General features: G+C 47.8%; 1 protein-coding gene across 5 annotated transcripts in view; it reads left to right on the forward strand.

The window, feature by feature from the left end:
- Positions 1–17,318, forward strand: part of ADD2 (adducin 2) — a 110,763-nt gene that overhangs the window by 65,431 nt on the left and 28,014 nt on the right. For all 5 annotated transcript variants that reach the window (XR_014841724.1, XM_021087396.2, XM_021087397.2 and 2 more), the window contains exons 3-8: positions 892–1,111; positions 2,694–2,832; positions 10,301–10,452; positions 10,855–10,935; positions 14,808–14,957; positions 17,134–17,277. Coding sequence is in view for 4 of the 5 variants with exons in the window: in XM_021087396.2 (XP_020943055.1) it covers positions 929–1,111; positions 2,694–2,832; positions 10,301–10,452; positions 10,855–10,935; positions 14,808–14,957; positions 17,134–17,277 (849 nt within the window). In the remaining variant the exon portion in view is untranslated. The remainder of the gene's footprint in view (positions 1–891; positions 1,112–2,693; positions 2,833–10,300; positions 10,453–10,854; positions 10,936–14,807; positions 14,958–17,133; positions 17,278–17,318) is intronic.

The raw sequence follows: 17,318 nt of genomic DNA on the forward strand, positions 1-17,318 counted from the left end.
GGACAGACTTCCACTTCCCTGGCCTAGTGCATCAGCCCAGCCCACCCACTCCAAGCAGCTGTAAGGTGGAGGGTAAAGTGCTGACAGAAAATGGAAGAAGAGGTCACAGACGGCTCACGGCCAGCAAGAATATGCTTTCCCCGTGGTCAGCAGGAAAAGGTAGCTGTGACCAGCCCAGCTCTCCAAAGGCTCACTCCAGGATCTAGATATATGGGCCTCTGGGCAGCCCGGTAACTTCGTGCCCTTCGGACAGCGTTTATTCTGTTAATGTTTCTCAATATTTATTTAGTAGGGCTTAAGAGAGACTAATTTTCCATTCGTAAAAATGGTACACCTTTTTTAAACTTGGAGTAAGACATTTACTAATTCTGCATTGAGACACTCTTTACATAAAGATTCATGATTCAGAGGCCAGGGCAAAGACAAAGTTGTAAAGAAGAGCCCTGCGGGAAGCATTTACCGCCTCTTAGACGGTCCCCGTTCTCTTTTTATGAATTTCCCACATAATGTTTTTAGGAGGCGTCTTAGAGGGTTTACATTTTACATCAAGTCCGATTTCCCAGTGAACAAGTTTACACTGTGTAGATAAGCATTACAGAACTGCCGCCAAAGTCTGCACGTCGCCCTCACCCTGGGAGACCAGACCGCTTGAACCAGAGTGGGGGCTGAAGCCGGGGGGCCTGGAGCTGGTGACAAATTTCCACTTAGTCGGACGGTGCATCAGCGCCCCCTATAGGCCGGTAGCCGCGGAGCCCTGTCCTCCAACCCGCGCGGTCCCACTCACACCCTCCCGGGCATAGCCGCATCCCACCGCGAATGCCGCGGAATCCAAGCCCTCTGCTTTAGGAGTCGTGTACCCCGACTGGGAACAGCCTCCTCCCTTCTCTGCAGGGTTCCAGGAGTGGACCATAAACTCACCAGGAGGACTATGAGTGAAGAGACGGTCCCCGAGGCCGCCTCCCCGCCGCCCGCGCAGGGGCGGCAGTACTTCGACCGCTTCTCTGAGGAAGACCCTGAGTACCTGCGCCTTCGCAACCGTGCGGCGGACCTGCGGCAGGACTTCAACCTGATGGAGCAGAAGAAGCGCGTCACCATGATCCTGCAGAGCCCGGTGAGTGGGGTCTGCCCCAGGCGGGCAGGGGGAGGAGGGAGGGGGTGGGGGGACGCTGCACTTGAAAGATAAATAACTGCTCTTCCGCTCGTTCAGGATCTGAGCAATTTTAAACTCACTGAGCAAGACGCCCTGGTAACGTGGGTGTTTGGGTCTCTCTCCAGGCATGGGCAGCTGGCACATCCTCATTTAGGGTTTGGCTGGGTGGTTGGGGGAGCTGGGTCTGAAGGACAGGAGCCCCACCTCGGTTACTTGTGCCCCTTCTGAGTCTCAGTTTCCAACCTTCTTTTCTCTCCTCACTACAAGCTGTAACAATGACGTAACAGATTTAGGTAAACCAAGGGTGGGGGTGTAGGGGGAGGGTCACGTAGGAGATTTGGGGCTCCCTTTTCTGAACACCAGAAACTCTGTCCTGGCAAGTAAGGCTTTGATACCGGGGCAGGGGTGAAGTGGGTCTGAGCTCCAGAAGGTGGCGGAGTGGAGGGCCCAGGGGACAGGTCCTGATCACCGAGCCATGGTGCCCCTCTTGAGGTCAGTTGGTGCCTGCCTGGCGTGGACACAGAGCTCTTCCTTGAGGCGGGTGATGGCTGAGAAGGAGGGAGGGTGAGCCTCCTGGACCAGTGAAGCAGGCGGGTGATGCAGTCCTTGGAGGGGAGGAAGAGCAGTGGAAAGAGGCAAGCGGGGAGCCTCCCGCCGGTAGAGCTGGGGGCTCCTCAGGAAACAGGGCCTGCTCCTAAGTGCTGAGAAGCTCAAGGATGGAGCTGGCAAATCCAGGTACCTGCCAGGATGGGCTCTGCCTCAGCCCCTCCCGGGTTTTTGGAGACCCAGGGTGAGCAGGGCACTGTGTGTGACCCTGGTTGAAAGGGCACATAGAGGAGCAGTAAGGGGGATGGGCCGGAGGTCTTGGTGACAGGTGACACTGGGGAGTCTGGAGGAATATGGGATGGCAGGTGTGGGAGGAGAAGTGGCAGAGTTAGCACCAACCCAAGTTTTGGGGCCCGAAGGATGGGACTTCTCAGGCAGGCAATGGGGACAGGAGGTGGTCATGCTTCTTCTGTCCTTTTGTAGATTCCCCAACCCCTAAGTGGTTCTCTGTTTCCTCCTGAGGGTTCCACGCTGCCACCTGGTGGGCAGACATGCCCTATTTTTGTCTCAATGGTCTGAAAAGCCACGCTTAGAGTAGCAGGACTTCAGAAGTGGAAGTGACCTCTGAAGTCATCGAATCCTTCTGTATATGAGGAAACTGAGGCCCAGAAGAGCATAGGCCTGACTGATGGACAGGAAAGATGGCACACTTTTTCATTCAGTTCTGCTTTTTAAAATGTCTTTTCATCACTAAAGCGAAGTCTGATGGGGAGAGGGGGTCTAGGTTATCACTAAGGCAAAGGAAGGACCTGGAATCTGGAATATTGCCCACAGGGCAAAGGGCACAGGATTGTCCAGTGCCCTCTAGGGCCCAGATATCCCACTTGTGGCCCTGGCCTAGCTGACCCAGGGACTAGGGGTGGGCACTTGGAAGAGGGGCCCTTGGTCTCGCACACGAGATGCCCTGGGAGGACCAGCGCCTCGGGGCCTGCTTCAGTCTTTCAGGGAGGAGCTGGAAGGCCTCATCCAGGAGCAGATGAAGAAGGGGAACAACTCCTCCAACATCTGGGCCCTGCGGCAGATCGCGGACTTCATGGCCAGCACCTCCCACGCAGTCTTCCCAACATCTTCCATGAGTACGTGGGGAGCTGGGGAGCTGCCAGGAGCAGAGGTGGAGGAAGCAGGGTGGGGAAGGTGCAGCAGGAAGCAGCTCGGTTGCCAGGCTACGCAGTGAGCGGTGCAGCTGCATTAGCAAACCTGGGGGAGCTGAGCAGCAGCCAGAGGGTACCTGGTGCTCCTTTTGCTGTGATTTCAAGAGAATTATCCCTGATGCCCAGACATAGGAAAGGGGGGGTGGGGAGGGCAGGGATGGAGACTTAAGGGAGAACCTGCCTCTGGCTCGGCTGGGGCGAGGGGGAGGATGATACTGTGGCTGTGATGACACTGGGCAAGGCAGCCTATGTATGATCCCACCAGCCCCACCCCTTATAAGTGGATTAGCATGAAGGGAAGAGCTTTGCAACTCAAGGTCCCTTACATGGCTTCTGCCCGAGGCCCAGGAGTGGACAGTGGAGACGGAGGATTCTGCTCCCTGTTACTCTAGCTATGAGTACAGAACCTAAGAAAAATCCTGTGTCCTCACAGCATCCAGCCCTCAGACTGCTCTTTCCTCAATCCCCTGGAGTCAATCCCTTGGAGATGGGGTGAGGAGGATGGGAGGAGGCCATTGGAGCTGGTGTCTCCACCCGCCTCTGGACAGGCCAACCTGACTCCATAGACAAGAGCCAAGAGCAGCCAGGGCTAGGCGTGAACCCATTTTCCTGGGCTCCAAAGCTCTGCCCACAACCTTTAAGACACAAACATCAACAAGATGATTAGAGTTGAAAATAAGGAAAATAATTGAGAAAGGGAAATAAAAATCACTACTGTGAATCAAGAAATTACTGTTACAAGTATTTTTCAAGAGTTGAAAATAAGGAAAATAATTGAGAAAGGGAAATAAAAATCACTACTGTGAATCAAGAAATACTGTTACAAGTATTACTGTTAAAGGATATGCCAATTTACCTATTTGCATATCCTTTTCATCCTTCATCTTTTAATACATGCAGACTATGCCAAAAAAATTGGAATCACATTATACACACAAATTTAATAGCCTTAGCATGTCTTGACTGATTTTTCATGGAATAAAATATGGTTCTGTAACATAATTTTTGGTGGATTACGCTGTCCTACCCATATACCATGGTTTATTTAATCAATTTCCCATTTTTGGACTTTTAGGTTGTTTCCAGCTTTCTGCTATTTTGAACGACAATGCACTAAACATCCTTGTCAATAAATCCGTGATTATATCCACGACTACTTTTTAAGATAAATTGCTAGAGGTAGAATTGCTAGATTGAATTATATGCATGTTTTAAAGGCTATAATGCATCATGCCACATTACCCTGGAGAAAGCCAGAGCAAATTTAGATTCCTACCAGAAATGCAAGAGTGCCCATTTCCTCTACCCTGATGTGCTACCATTTGTTTCATCCTTATAATTTGATAGGTGATAAGTTGTCCATTGTAGTTTAATATGCATTTGATCACTGATGCGATTGAATATATTTTCATATACATATTGGGCATGATTTTCTTTTTGTAGTAAATTGTTTGTCACAATTTACTTTTGCAAATTTGCCAATTTACCTATTTGCATATCCTTTTCTTACAGAGTTAAAAATCTTTATAAAGTAAGGCTGCTTCCCTACTACATGTCAAATATATTGCAGATTTTTTCTAGTGTCTCCTTTGCCTTTTAATTTTGTCCATGATATTTTTGTGTGGTAGAATTCTCTAATTTCCATGTAGTTAGATCCGTTATTATTTTCCTTTGTGCTTTCTGCTTTTAATTCCATGTTTAGAAACACCTTTCCCATATTTTATCATCCAGTAGAATACCCTTAATTATTCACTCTCCAGTTTTTCTCAACCATTGTACAAGCTGATTCTTTAAAATAACTTTAGAAGTATTTCATCAAGCCTCTCCATCTACCTTAAAAAATTCAGTTTGGCATTTTTATTGGGATTATATTAAATGAATAGATTAATTTGGTGGTGAATTTATAAATGTACAATTTTATATTAGAATATAAGCTCCCGGAGTTCCTGTCGTGGCTCAGTGGTTAGCGAATCTGACTAGGAACCATGAGGTTGCGGTTTTGGTCCCTGGCCTTGCTCAGTGGGTTAAGGATCTGGCATTGCCGTGAACTATGGTGTAGGTTGCAGACGCAGCTCAGATCCTGCATTGCTGTGGCTTGGGCATAGGCTGGTGGCTGCAGCTCCCATTAGACTCCTAGCCTGGGAACCTCCATATGCCGTGGGAGCGGCCCAAGAAATGGCAAAAAGACAAAAAAAAAAAAAAAAAAAAAAAAAAAACAGAATATAAGCTCCATGGGGGAAAGGACCTTTGTATGTTTTGTTCACTGTTCAAGTGTCCTGGACTTAGAAAAGTAGCTGGCCCATAACAGGTGCTTAAAAAATAGTTGCATGAATGAATTTTAAATCTTTTCAGAAGTGATGTGTATCTTTTATTTATTTGTCTTCTTTAATATCCATCAGGAAAGTTAGTGGTTGTTTTCATGTAGTCCCTACGAATGTCTTATTAAGTTTATCTCAGAAATTTTATGTTACTTTGTCATTTTAAGTGACTCTCCAACTTTTTTTTCTGGTTATTGCTGTCATCTAGGGAAATCATTGGATGTATATATGTATATTTAATAATATATTTAACATACCAATATATATTTATAAATATATAAAACAAATATATTTAATAAATATACATATATATATTTAAACTTACCCCTTATTGAATTCATAAATTCTAATATCTTCTCAATTAATTCTTTTGGATTTTGTATATAGAAAATAATCTGCAAATAGTGGTCATTTTTCATCTTTCATTTCAATATTTACCCTTTGGTTTATTTTTCCAGTTGTTTTATTTTAATGGTTTTTATTTTTTCCATTATAGTTGGTTTACAGTGTTCTTTCAATTTTCTACTGTACAGCAAAGTGGCCCAGTCACACACATACACACACACACACACACACACATTCTTGTTCTCATGTTATTTTCCGTCATGTTCCATCACTAGTGACTAGGTATAGTTCCATGCGCTGTACAGCAGGACTTTGTTGCTTATCCACACCAAATGCAATAGTTTGCATCTGTTAACCCCAGACTCCCAGTCCATCCCATTTCCTCTATTTTTCCAGCGTTTTCATCCCATCCATTAGAACTCTCAGAACAATGTTTAATAACAGATTAGAGAGTAATCATCCTTGTCTGTTTCTCACTTTAATGGAAATTCTTTTACCACAAGAGTTTGAGATAGTTATTCTTTATCATGTTGAGGAAATACCTTTTTATTCTAGTGTAATACAGGTTTTTCTCAGAAATGGATATTGGATTTTATAAAATGCATTTTGGGCATGTATTGATTTTTCCTTTCCTTGGACTGTTGATGTGATGAATTATATTAATAGATTTCTGAATATTGAACTCTTTTATTCATTCCCACATCCTCACAGAGACAACGTCCAGTCCTTACCCCACTGAGCCTCATTGGGACCTCCTCCCTGGAATATTTTTGATAACATTTTTTTCCTCATTTTCATTGAAAGCTCTTTAAAATTTTATTTTGCTGCTTCTTAAGTAAATTTTGGTCATATACTTTTATATAAAAAGAATCCATTTCATGGGCTTTAAGAATTACTAGCATGATTTACAATATTATTTTTATCATTTAAACTTTTTGCTGTGGATAAGATGACACCCCGTTCACATTCCTGGTACTGTGTATTCCTGTTTCCTCTTTATTGGCCAATCCAGATGTTGATTTATTCATATTTCGTCTCACATAAGCCAATTCTTGGATTTACATATAGGGTCTACTAATTTTCTTGTTTCCTGATTTACTGATTTTGTTTTTATATTTATTAATTTTTTTCCATAACTTTTCTTTGGTTTATTTTGTTCTTTATATTTTTTCTATAATTGAATAAAATTTTTTCTAGGGCCACACCCGCAGCATATGGAGGTTCCCAGACTAGGGGTCGAATCCGAGCTGCAGTCACTGGCCTACACTACAGCCAAAGCAACAGCAGACCCGAGCCTCATCTGCAACCTACACCACAGCTCACAGCGACACCAGATCCTTAACCCACCAAGTGAGGCCAGGGATTGAACCTGCAACGTCATGGTTGCTAGTCGGATTTGTTTCTGCTGCGTCACAATGGGAACTCCTATTTTTTTCATTTTTTTAAACGATTTTTATTTTTTTCCGTTGTAGCTGGTTTACAGTGTTCTGTCAATTTTCTACTGTACAGCAAAGTGACCCAGTTACACATACACATGTACATTCCTTTTTCATTAATATCTTATTTAAATGATATGTGGTTGCAGACTCTATCTCTGGGGAATAATATTTAATCTCTATCTTCATTTACTGTTTTTGACTTTATAAAAAATGAAAATTGTGTTTTTAACTCCCAGGCTATTTGATTTTTGTTCATTTCTCTCTGTATTTCTGATAATGTCTGCTTTGTGAGGAAATATGTTTCACAGCATAAGGGTTTTAATAGCTGTAGCTTCCTTATGGATTACGCCTTTAACCCATATAAAATGACCTACAAAATGGCCTTTTTTGTCCGAAAGAATATTGTTTTCCCTGACTTCTACTTAGATAAATCGTGGCCTCTGGTTTTTTTTTTTTTTTTATTTGCCTGACGTACTTTTTTTTTTTTTTTTTTTTTTTTTTTTTTTTTTGGTCTTTTTGTCTTTTTAGGGCTGCATCCATGGCATATAGAGGTTCCCAGGCTAGGCATTCAATTGGAGCTGTAGCCACCGGCCTACACCACAGCCACAGCAACGCAGGATCCTTAACCCACTGAGTGAGGCCGGGGACTGAATCCGCAAACTCATGGTTCCTAGTCGGATTTGTTTCGGCTGCGTCACCACGGGAACTCCTGCCTGACATACTCTTGATTGTCCCTTTACTTTTACCTGTTTTGTGTCACCTTATTTTAGTGTTTGTTTGCTCTTTGTAAAGCTCCTATAATATTGTCCAGCATCTACTGCTGTAGCAGAGAAATCTGAACCAATGTATGATTGGTTCCCATGTAAATAACCAAATTTTTTTCCAGTGGCTTATGCATTTTCCCCCTTAACTTTATATATCAGAAAAGTGTCAGGAAGCATATAGTGATAGATTTTTTTTTCTTTTGATGGGCTTTTCTCCTGGAATGCAGCAGTTCCTTTCAGTTTACATGGTATATACACATGCTCTTTTCTTTCAGTTCAGAAAGTTTTCCTTCCGTTATGTCAATACTGATAATTTCTATGCCAGGCTCGCTGGTCTTTGTCTCCCATTATCTATCATATTCTTTCTAATTATGTTCATGTCTCTGACCTTATACTCTTCCTTTTAAGAGAAAAATAGGGCTGACCAGCATTCCCATGGCCTCACTGATCAGCATCTGCCAGAAAGACAGCTGGACGCCTGAAAATGTGATGATTGATGTGCGCCAGGGTATCTGAGTCAGGAAATGTGGAAAGGGAAAATGCCAAGTGTCATGAGTTTAAGCCCAAAGAGCTTGTTCTTTGCCTAGTTCCATTTGCCTTGGAATTTTGTTTGATTGGTTTTGGTTTTTTTTTTTTTTCTTTCTTCTATATATATGTCCTTCAGTCTTAGCTTTCAGGGAGTTTGGTGGATTTTCTTTTCTTTTTTTTCTGTTCCCTTAGGTACTTTGAAATAATGGCCCAGTTAGATATTTACTTTGGTGAGATTGGTCAGGATAAACATTCTTTCTGTGAAGACCCTGAACTTCAGTCTCTTCTGGGTCTGTGGGTGAGGTCATCCTCAGGGGAAGCTCCACAAGGTTGGGGAGGTGACTCTTTGATATAAGACACAGAGGACACAACAGAGTGAGTGTTTTTAGACCCATCCTGGCCTCCTGCCCATCTCTGGGATGTCAATGTTATGGCTAAGAGAAGGATTCAAAGAACTCTGGGTCTGAAGACCCTCCCCACAACAGTCTCCACCCCACCCCACTCCACCGCTTTGCTTTGGGGACTTATTCATATGTCACCCTTCTCACTGCCAGGGGGGAAGGGAAGAGGTAAATACTTGTCTGGGGAACTGGAGAGGAGGCAGGGATCCCAGACTGTTCCATTTGAATTAGAAACCCTTGACTTTGGGATTTTGTGGTTGCTCTTCTTGACAGTTGAGGTGGGCCTTTGGACCACTTCTGTCCCTGTCAACTTTGTGTGCTGGACACATGCCCTGGAGGCGTACCACCATTGGTGGGCACAGGTCCTTGGGGCCCATCTTCCTGACATGGGGTGTTGGCGGCTTGCTCTACTGGCTTAATGCCCCTGTCCACCCTCATATTTGCAGACTATCTTGTCATTTCGACTAATGACAAACCTAACACAGGACACACATCACATGGTGTGGCAGTGAGGTTTCTAGAGATGGTGCAAGCTTCCGAAGAGCATTTTAATTCATTAAAGCTTTAGTGGGATGCTGAGAGAGGGCAGCTTCAGGAGGCCAGACATTATTTCAAGCCAGAACCCTTTTCTATTGATTCTTTTATTATTTCCCAGACACTGACTAACAGATGCCCTTCTCTGCCTTCCTGAGGCATGCAGGCGGTGGTGATTGTGGTTAATGAGACAGACTGGGTGTCAACTCCTAGAGCCTTTGGGTGCCCTGAGCACAAGACTATCAATTCTCTAGGCGCATTACCATATTACTTTCACATCCCCCCAAAATTCCCAGAAAGACCCATGATGACCAAAAGACTGCATATCCAGAGGGGAACAGATGTGGCCCACTCAAGGCCTCCAGCCCTTCAGTCAACCACAGCCACCCTGACTTCTGGAAGTTTATGACTTGTCAGAAAAAGTTGAGGAATTTACTTCCTGGCTGACTTGGCTTTCTGTCTGCCCTGTTTCCAAATCCAAGAAAAAGTTATATTACGTGGTATAGTTCAAACAATATGATAATAGTGGGTCTAGTGATTAGTTACTTCATTAAAAGCTAACTGATAAAATGTCCCCTTATGTCCACTCAGAAATTCATTTGTGCTTTTATTCAACGTCTATCTCTAGGATTTATGGTAAGCTTGGCATTCTGAGGACCTTTCACTCTGTGGCCTTGATTCTGACCATGACTTTTGACTAAAAGCAATGCCAATCTTTTTTTTTTTTTTTTTTTTTTTTGGCAGGGCCTGCAGCATATAAAACTTCCCAGGCTAGGGATGGAACCCGAGCCACAGCAGTGGCAACACCAGGTCCTTAACCACTAGGCCACCAGGGAACTCTAGCAATGCTCTTCTTACCCAAATGAGCAGAGGACTTTATTGGGCATAACTATCCATTCCCTGGATTTTCTTCTCTGGGGTCAGGGTCAGAGGATGTGGAATTCCCTGCCGGCAGAAGTCTCTTGTGCAATTCTAGTGCCAGGGAGAATGTGGAGAGGACTGGGACCAGGAAGGGAAGGACAGACAGGAGCCCCTGACCTGAAAGCTGCCCTGTCTGCCTGCAGATTTCTCCATGATGACGCCCATCAATGACCTCCACACAGCTGACTCCTTGAACCTGGCCAAGGGCGAGCGGCTCATGCGGTGCAAGATCAGCAGTGTCTACCGCCTCCTGGACCTCTATGGCTGGGCCCAGCTGAGTGACACCTACGTCACAGTGAGGAGCCCATCCAGGGGTGGGGCAGGGCACTACTGGTGGCCTTTGGCCAAGATTCAGTGAGCCCTTCCAAGGTTTCGAACCCCTGTGGTTACTTGAAATAGATAACCTGTCCACTGAGCACTTCTCTGGATGAGGACCCAGGAATTCCTGGGTCCCATTTCTAGGGGTACTCTTGACCATTGGGAGATTCCCCTTGTAGCTCCGTTCCCCCAGCTCCAGATAAGGGCTGAGTCCTCTTCAGCTCTCAAGGGTCAGAAGGAGGTAAGGGTTCTGGGGGTGGTTGGGTGGGGGGGAGATTTAGGTGAAGTGGATTTAGAAGAAGAGGGAGTTCAAGCAGCGAGTCATTGGAAATGACCCTTCTCCATCCTTGCTGCTGAGAATATGTGTTTTTTCCTCCAGCTGAGAGTCAGCAAGGAGCAGGACCACTTCCTAATCAGCCCGAAGGGAGTTTCTTGCAGTGAAGTCACAGCATCCAGCCTGGTAAGTACAGTCTGGCATCTCACTGCCCAAGTCTTGACAAAGAAGTCACATGGACATCAAAACATGCTGAGTGCAACTGAGCATGTTGTGACCAAGAGACCAAATGTGAGGTGCAGGCAGCAAGCACAGTAGGAGGGAGGCAGGAGAAGAGATGGGCCCAGAGGCCTCTGAGCCTGGGATTGGACCACAAATGTTCGGAGTTGGAATGCTCTCCTAGCTGGCAGGGGATGGGGGGTGGGACACATTGTCCCAAAGCAATGCAAGACTCTTGTAGTGCTAGTGCCACGAGAGAGAGACCTTTCTGTCATCCTGCTCCTTCTGCCTTGGGGTAGGAGGAAACTTCCAGAATTGCTTTCGATCAGAAAGGATTTCTGGTTGGAGCGAGGAAAGTAGTAGAAGGGATTGCCATAGAAGCAGAGGTCCAGTGCTTCTTAGATGCAGGGCTGTGGCTGCTGTGCCAGGTGCCTGGGAAAGGAGGATGCTGTCTGGGGTCTCTGCCAGGCATGAGACACGCTCAGATGTTGAGTCCAGGTACTCAGTCAAAAGAGCGGCCTGGCAAAATCTCAAAATATGTGCGCAGGGAGGGACCTGGAGGACCAGCTAGGCCACTTTTACAGGTGGGAGAGGACACTGGTGGCCAGGGGAGGTCAGTGACTTGCACAGGGTAACCCAAGGCAGTTATGGCCAAGTCAGCCTGGGACCATGGACACAGGGATGGCCCAGGCTCTGCTTTCAGGCATTTACAGTTTGGAGGGGGAGACAGATGAGGCCATCAGAGATGAAACGTGGAGTGCAGGTCCTCTGATAGACACTCGAGACAAAGGAAGCTTGGGAGCATGAAGAGGGGCGCTGAGCCCAACGGGTGCCTGAAGAGGTGGAGGGGACTGGGAGGAGCGTCTAGGTTGAACCAGTGGTCAAGGAGCAGAGTCCTCAGCAGCCCACGGGATAAGCAGGCACAGACCAAGGCGACAGCAAGGGGCTGGGCAGAAGTGATCATGTCCTCAGCAGGAGCCCACCAAGCCCAGGTTCACGTCTGGTCTCGGTGAACCTGAGGACGGGAGAGTGGCTGAGTCTGGCTCACATATTCCGTCTAGAGGTGAGGCTGGGAAGGAGAGCAGGACTAGATAGCAAATGGAGCGTTGGCTTGATTCTGTTGGACACGCAAAGCCTCCGAAGCATCATGGGGCAGGTGGGTGATGTGATCAGGTTCCAGTTGTAGAAGCTGCACCCTGATAGCTGTGTGGAGGCAAACCCACCTCAGGACCACCAGTGGGAGCTGTTACAGTGAGCTGGGAAGGAAATTCTGGGCCAGTGGTCTCAGCGGGCCGGGTGAGCAGTTGGGTTGGGGGTGTGGCATGGAGTGCGAGGAGCTGGTGGCAGGGTCAGGAGAGAAGTCATCTGGGATCTGGTTAGCCTAAGGTGCAGAAGCGATCTGGCTGAGAGGTACAGGTTTTGTGAGTCATAGGCTTGAGATGTTCAGGTTGTGAGTAGACTTGAGGCTGCCATGTGTGGTTGTACAGCTCATGCACTGCACTAGGGAGCGTGGCTGGAGATGGGAGTGGGGAGGACGAAATCCCAACCTGTGCTCCCTCTCGAAGTGTGTCCTGGCACTGGGCTGCTTGTCAGATTTGCACAATGGCAGCATCCGAACACCCCACGGCCCCAGAGCAGTTCTCAAGAGGAGGCATGGGATAGTGGCTGTCTTATTAGGCTCTAGAGATTCTTGAGTGACAACAGATCACACAACCAAGGCTGAGAAAAGGAACACATGAGAGCAGAGAAAGACCATGCCAGAGAGGGAAGTGAGAGTGGGCCACCCAGCCGAGGAGATGGGCGAGCTGGGCTGAAGGGAACCCAGGGTCTGCATCAGACTCTCACAGGTTTAAGTATGTGAGACGGGAGGGTTGCTGCCACCCCTGGGGGTCAGGCCACTTGGAAGTCATGTTCATCCTGTAAAAGTCACTTAAAATAGACTTTTGTTAGAGACGGTTTGTTGAACATCTTGGCATCTGCTTAAGCCAGTGCTGTCAGCGGCACCATCCTTCCTTTGGTACCATCATGTCTGGGCTCCAGCTGGGCATGCTGGGCGTGTGCAGAACTGCCCTGTGTGCTGCATTTGGGATGTCCCAGCACTGCAGTTTTGAGGGGCCAAACCTAGTGCAATCTGGGGAACCTAAACTCTAGTTAGTTAGCCCAACTTACTGACTCTAGGCATTTGACTCCTGGATGTCAGGCTAGATTTTAGGAGACTGCGTCCAGGAACAGTGTGTTGAGCCCCAGGGTGGCCTGTTTCAGGATTTGGGTTGTGCTGGCGATGTGGGGGAAGAGCCTAGGAAGGAGGCACTGGGGGGTGCGCAGTCAGCTGTCAGACACTGGGCAGTCCTTGGAGCAGGGGGGAGGCACAGAGCGAGGCTCAAGCCACCAATGGTGCAATAGCAGTGAGTGTCTCCTGTTAGCTGGGAGGTAGCCGTGGTCATTTTTGCATGTGAACAAGGTTGTTTGTGTCTGTGTGTAGACGTGATTAAGGAGTGGCTTTTGTCTTCCGTGCCAGAGTCAAAAGTGGCCTTTTCTGATGATGTTCTCTGAGGTTAAGCAGGGGGCACCATGGCTTAGCTGTGGCCAAGCCAGCTACAGTGTGCACACGTGCACCTACACTCATACACACACACACACAAATGCAAGCATGCATGCACACGTGCATACACATGCAAGCACGCGTGCACACCCGCACACACAGGTGTGTGAGTTTTAGCCATGACACCCACTAGCCACTTGGAGTCAAACGCAATTGTAAGACTATTGACTACTTTCTATTTGTCCTTTAAGACCTAGCTTTCAGGTGACTGGTAAACGGGTGTTCATTTTATTGTGGTCTTTACCTTTGTGTATGATTAAAATTTTTTCCAAGTAAAAAGCGGAGAAAAGAGTTCTTTTGTGGCACAGCAGGTTAAGGATCTGGTGTTGTCAGATCACTGGTGTTCTCAGGTCACTGCTGTGGCAGGGGTTCGATCCCTGGCCCAGGAACTTCCACATGCCACAGGTGCAGCCAAAAAAAAAAAAAAAAAGTGGGAAGAAAGAAAAAGGCTTATTTGGAGTTCCCGTCGTGGCGCAGTGGTTAATGAATCCGACTAAGAACCATGTGGTTGCGGGTTCGATCCCTGCCCTTGCTCAGTGGGTTAACGATCCGGCGTTGCCGTGAGCTGTGGTGTAGGTCGCAGATGCGGCTCGGATCCAGCATTGCTGTGGCTCTGGTGCAGGCCAGCAGCTACAGCTCCAATTAGACCCCTAGCCTGGGAACCTCCATATGCCACGAGAGTGGCCCAAGAAATGGCAAAAAGACAAAAAAAAAAAAAAAAAAAAAAAAAAGGAAAGAAAAGAAAAGAAAAAGGCTTATTTTAGGTGTACTCTGGGATGGCTTTTCTGTCCCTCCTGTTCTCCAGGGATTAAACTCCCCCTGTCTGCTTCTAGAGATTTCTGTGAATGACCCTTTTTGCACTGCCTCGCCAAGGGTTGTAACCCTGGGAACGCATTAGAAATGCAGACTCTCAGGCCGCTTTCTTGGCCTTTTACTGAATCTGAATCTGCATTTTGACAGGATCACCAGCTGATTCTTAGGCTCAGTCAAGTTTGAGAAGCTCTGTGCTGGCATTTGTCCCACTGAATCGTAATCACTTTTACTTCCCATTAGCCCACGTGCTCACTCTGAGGGCGGAACGGGATCCCTGGCCCCCACGCCAAGCACAAACGTTGTCCATGGTGTGGTGGAGAGGGGATGCAGGCGGGAAGCGCCTGGCCCATCTGTGGGGAGGGGAGCAAGGGGCCTCTGCCTGCCGGTGGCAGTGGCCGGAAGTCTCTCTTCCCCTCCCGCGCAGATCAAGGTGAACATCCTCGGAGAGGTGGTGGAGAAGGGCAGCAGCTGCTTCCCGGTGGACACCACAGGCTTCTGTCTGCACTCCGCCATCTACGCTGCCAGACCCGACGTCCGCTGCATCATCCACCTTCACACCCCGGCCACCGCGGCGGTGAGTGTGGGCTCCTCAGCCAGCATTTCAGTCCCCGAGGCTGGCCGCAGACCTGTGGCCCTTCTCTCTGAGAGTCTCCCAGAGGAATGACATAAGCCCCCAAGCTAAGAGCCATCTCACCATTTAAAACAGTTCTGGAAAGATGCCCTGGAACTCAGGCCAAGGCGACGAAAGGGAACACCCATGGAGGAAACTTCCTCCGCTCCATTGTTCTAACCTTGGACGTCTCGGCTGGGGAGAGAGGGGAAGATGGGTGATGTCTGCTCCCCCGGACCCCACATACTTCATATGCAGACCAGCACCACTTCTACGCATGCTGGCATCCCCATGTCCCTGCTTAGATCAGGCTAGCACCTGCCCCCATGGCCCAGGCTCTGCGAGGGCAGGTATTGATAGAAGATCAGATGGTGGGAACTGGCACTGTGCCCACTTTTCACAGGGCAGGCTGAGCGCTGGGATGGGAGCAAGGAGAACTGGGAGAGAGCAGAATGAAGCCCTCAAGGAGCAGGCTGTCCCCAGGGTCCCCGGGCATTTCTCCATGTCTACCTAGGACACTGCAATGCACTTGGAAAGACAGAGATGTGCAGTTCTGGGGGTTCCCTCAGCCCTCACCCCGGGCCACACAACCACGGGGGACAGCAGACCTGTCGCTGGCCTGTGCCTTTCTCCACAAAAAACACCAGTTACAAGCACTCAGACCTTCCAGAATTTGGACTAAGCCTGGGTGATGTACATGCCAGGGCTTACATGTGGGGCAAGATGAGTGGAGGAGGGCAAGAGGCTCTCCTAACCTCTCCACGCTCCTTGCTTTTAGTAAAAGGCGGGGATTGCGGCATGGAGGTTGCAGCCTAGGTTTTAACCCTGTTCCCTGGCACTTGCATGGCCCCTTTGTGAGTCAGATGGGGCTTCTCAATGGGCCTCCCTGTCAGCGAGGTGTTGTCGTGGCTGCTTCTGCACTGACCCCCAGGTGGAGGGTCTTGATCAAGTCACCCCAGGGACCCTGCTTCACCCCCGCCTGGTGCCAAGTCCACCAGCCCAGCCTCTTCCCAGGTCCTAGGATAAGAGCCAAGCTGGAGTGGGAAGCAGTGCACCATCCCTCGAGTTTATTCTTTGCAGCAATTTAAAAAAAATGGTTTTTATGATAGTTGATTTACAATGTTCTGCCAATGCCTGTTGTACAGCAAAGTGACCCAGTCATACACACATATACATGTATATGTGTGTCTACACATTCTTTCTCTCACCTTATCCTCCATCACGCCGTGTCACAAGTGACTGGATATAGTTTGCTGTGCTGTACAGCAGGACCTCATTGCTTATCCACTCCAAGTTCAGTGGTTTACATCTCCTAACCCCAAACTCCCAGTCCGTCCCATCCTCTCCCCTTCCCCCTTGGCAACCACAAGTCCATGTCCATGTTCATGAGTTTGTTTCTTTTCTGTAGATAGGTTCATTTGTTATCCTTTGTAGCAGTTTTATTATTTATTTATTTTCCTTTTTTTAAGTTTTATTGAAGTATAATTGATTTACAAGGTTGTGATAATTTCCGCTGTACAACAGAGGGATTCAGTTATATGTATATGCCCATCCATTCTCTTTCAGATTCTTTTCCCATATAGTTTATCACAGAAGATGGGGTAGAGTTCCCTGTGCTACATAGCAGGTCCCTGTTGGCCAGGCATTTCATATAGCTCAGTGTGCATGTGCCAGTCCCAAACCCCCAGTCCATCCCTCCCCATCCCCCACCTGTCCCCTTTGATAACCAGAAGTTTTTCAAAGTCTATGAGTCTGTTTCTGTTCTGCAAATAAGTTCATTCATATCCTTTTTTTTTTTTTAGGTTCCACATATAAGTGATATCATATGACCTAGAGATTATCATAGTAAGTGAAGTTAGACAGTGAAAGACAAACATCTTTGCAGCAGTTTTAGAAGTGATACATTGACAGGGCTGCTGGGAAAACTGTGACACGAAGACATTAGAGGAGGCAGGGAGAAAGCCAGAGCCGAGCCAGGGGAAGGGTGTGCCTTTCACCTCCGCTCCCTCCCTCTCCTTCCGCCCATCCCCAGATGCACCTGGACTGTGCCCTCCCAGGAAAGGGCAAATGTGACAGAGGGACGGTCGGTGGGGTGGCAGGAGAGAGTTGCAGGGCTAACTATTCCATCGCCTCACTAAAGGTGTCAGCCATGAAGTGGGGCCTCCTGCCTGTGTCCCACAACGCCCTGCTGGTGGGGGACATGGCCTACTTCGACTTCAATGGCGAGATGGAGCAGGAAGCCGATCGGATCAACCTGCAGAAGTGCCTTGGACCCACCTGCAAGGTTTGGTTCCGGGAAGATGCTCTGGGTGGGCCTGTCAAAAA

This window comes from Sus scrofa, chromosome 3, assembly GCF_054392235.1.
Source record: "Sus scrofa isolate SSC_HxYL_T2T_F1_AM1 chromosome 3, Sscrofa_HxYL_maternal_Yorkshire_Landrace_v2.0, whole genome shotgun sequence".
Lineage (NCBI taxonomy): Eukaryota > Metazoa > Chordata > Mammalia > Artiodactyla > Suidae > Sus > Sus scrofa.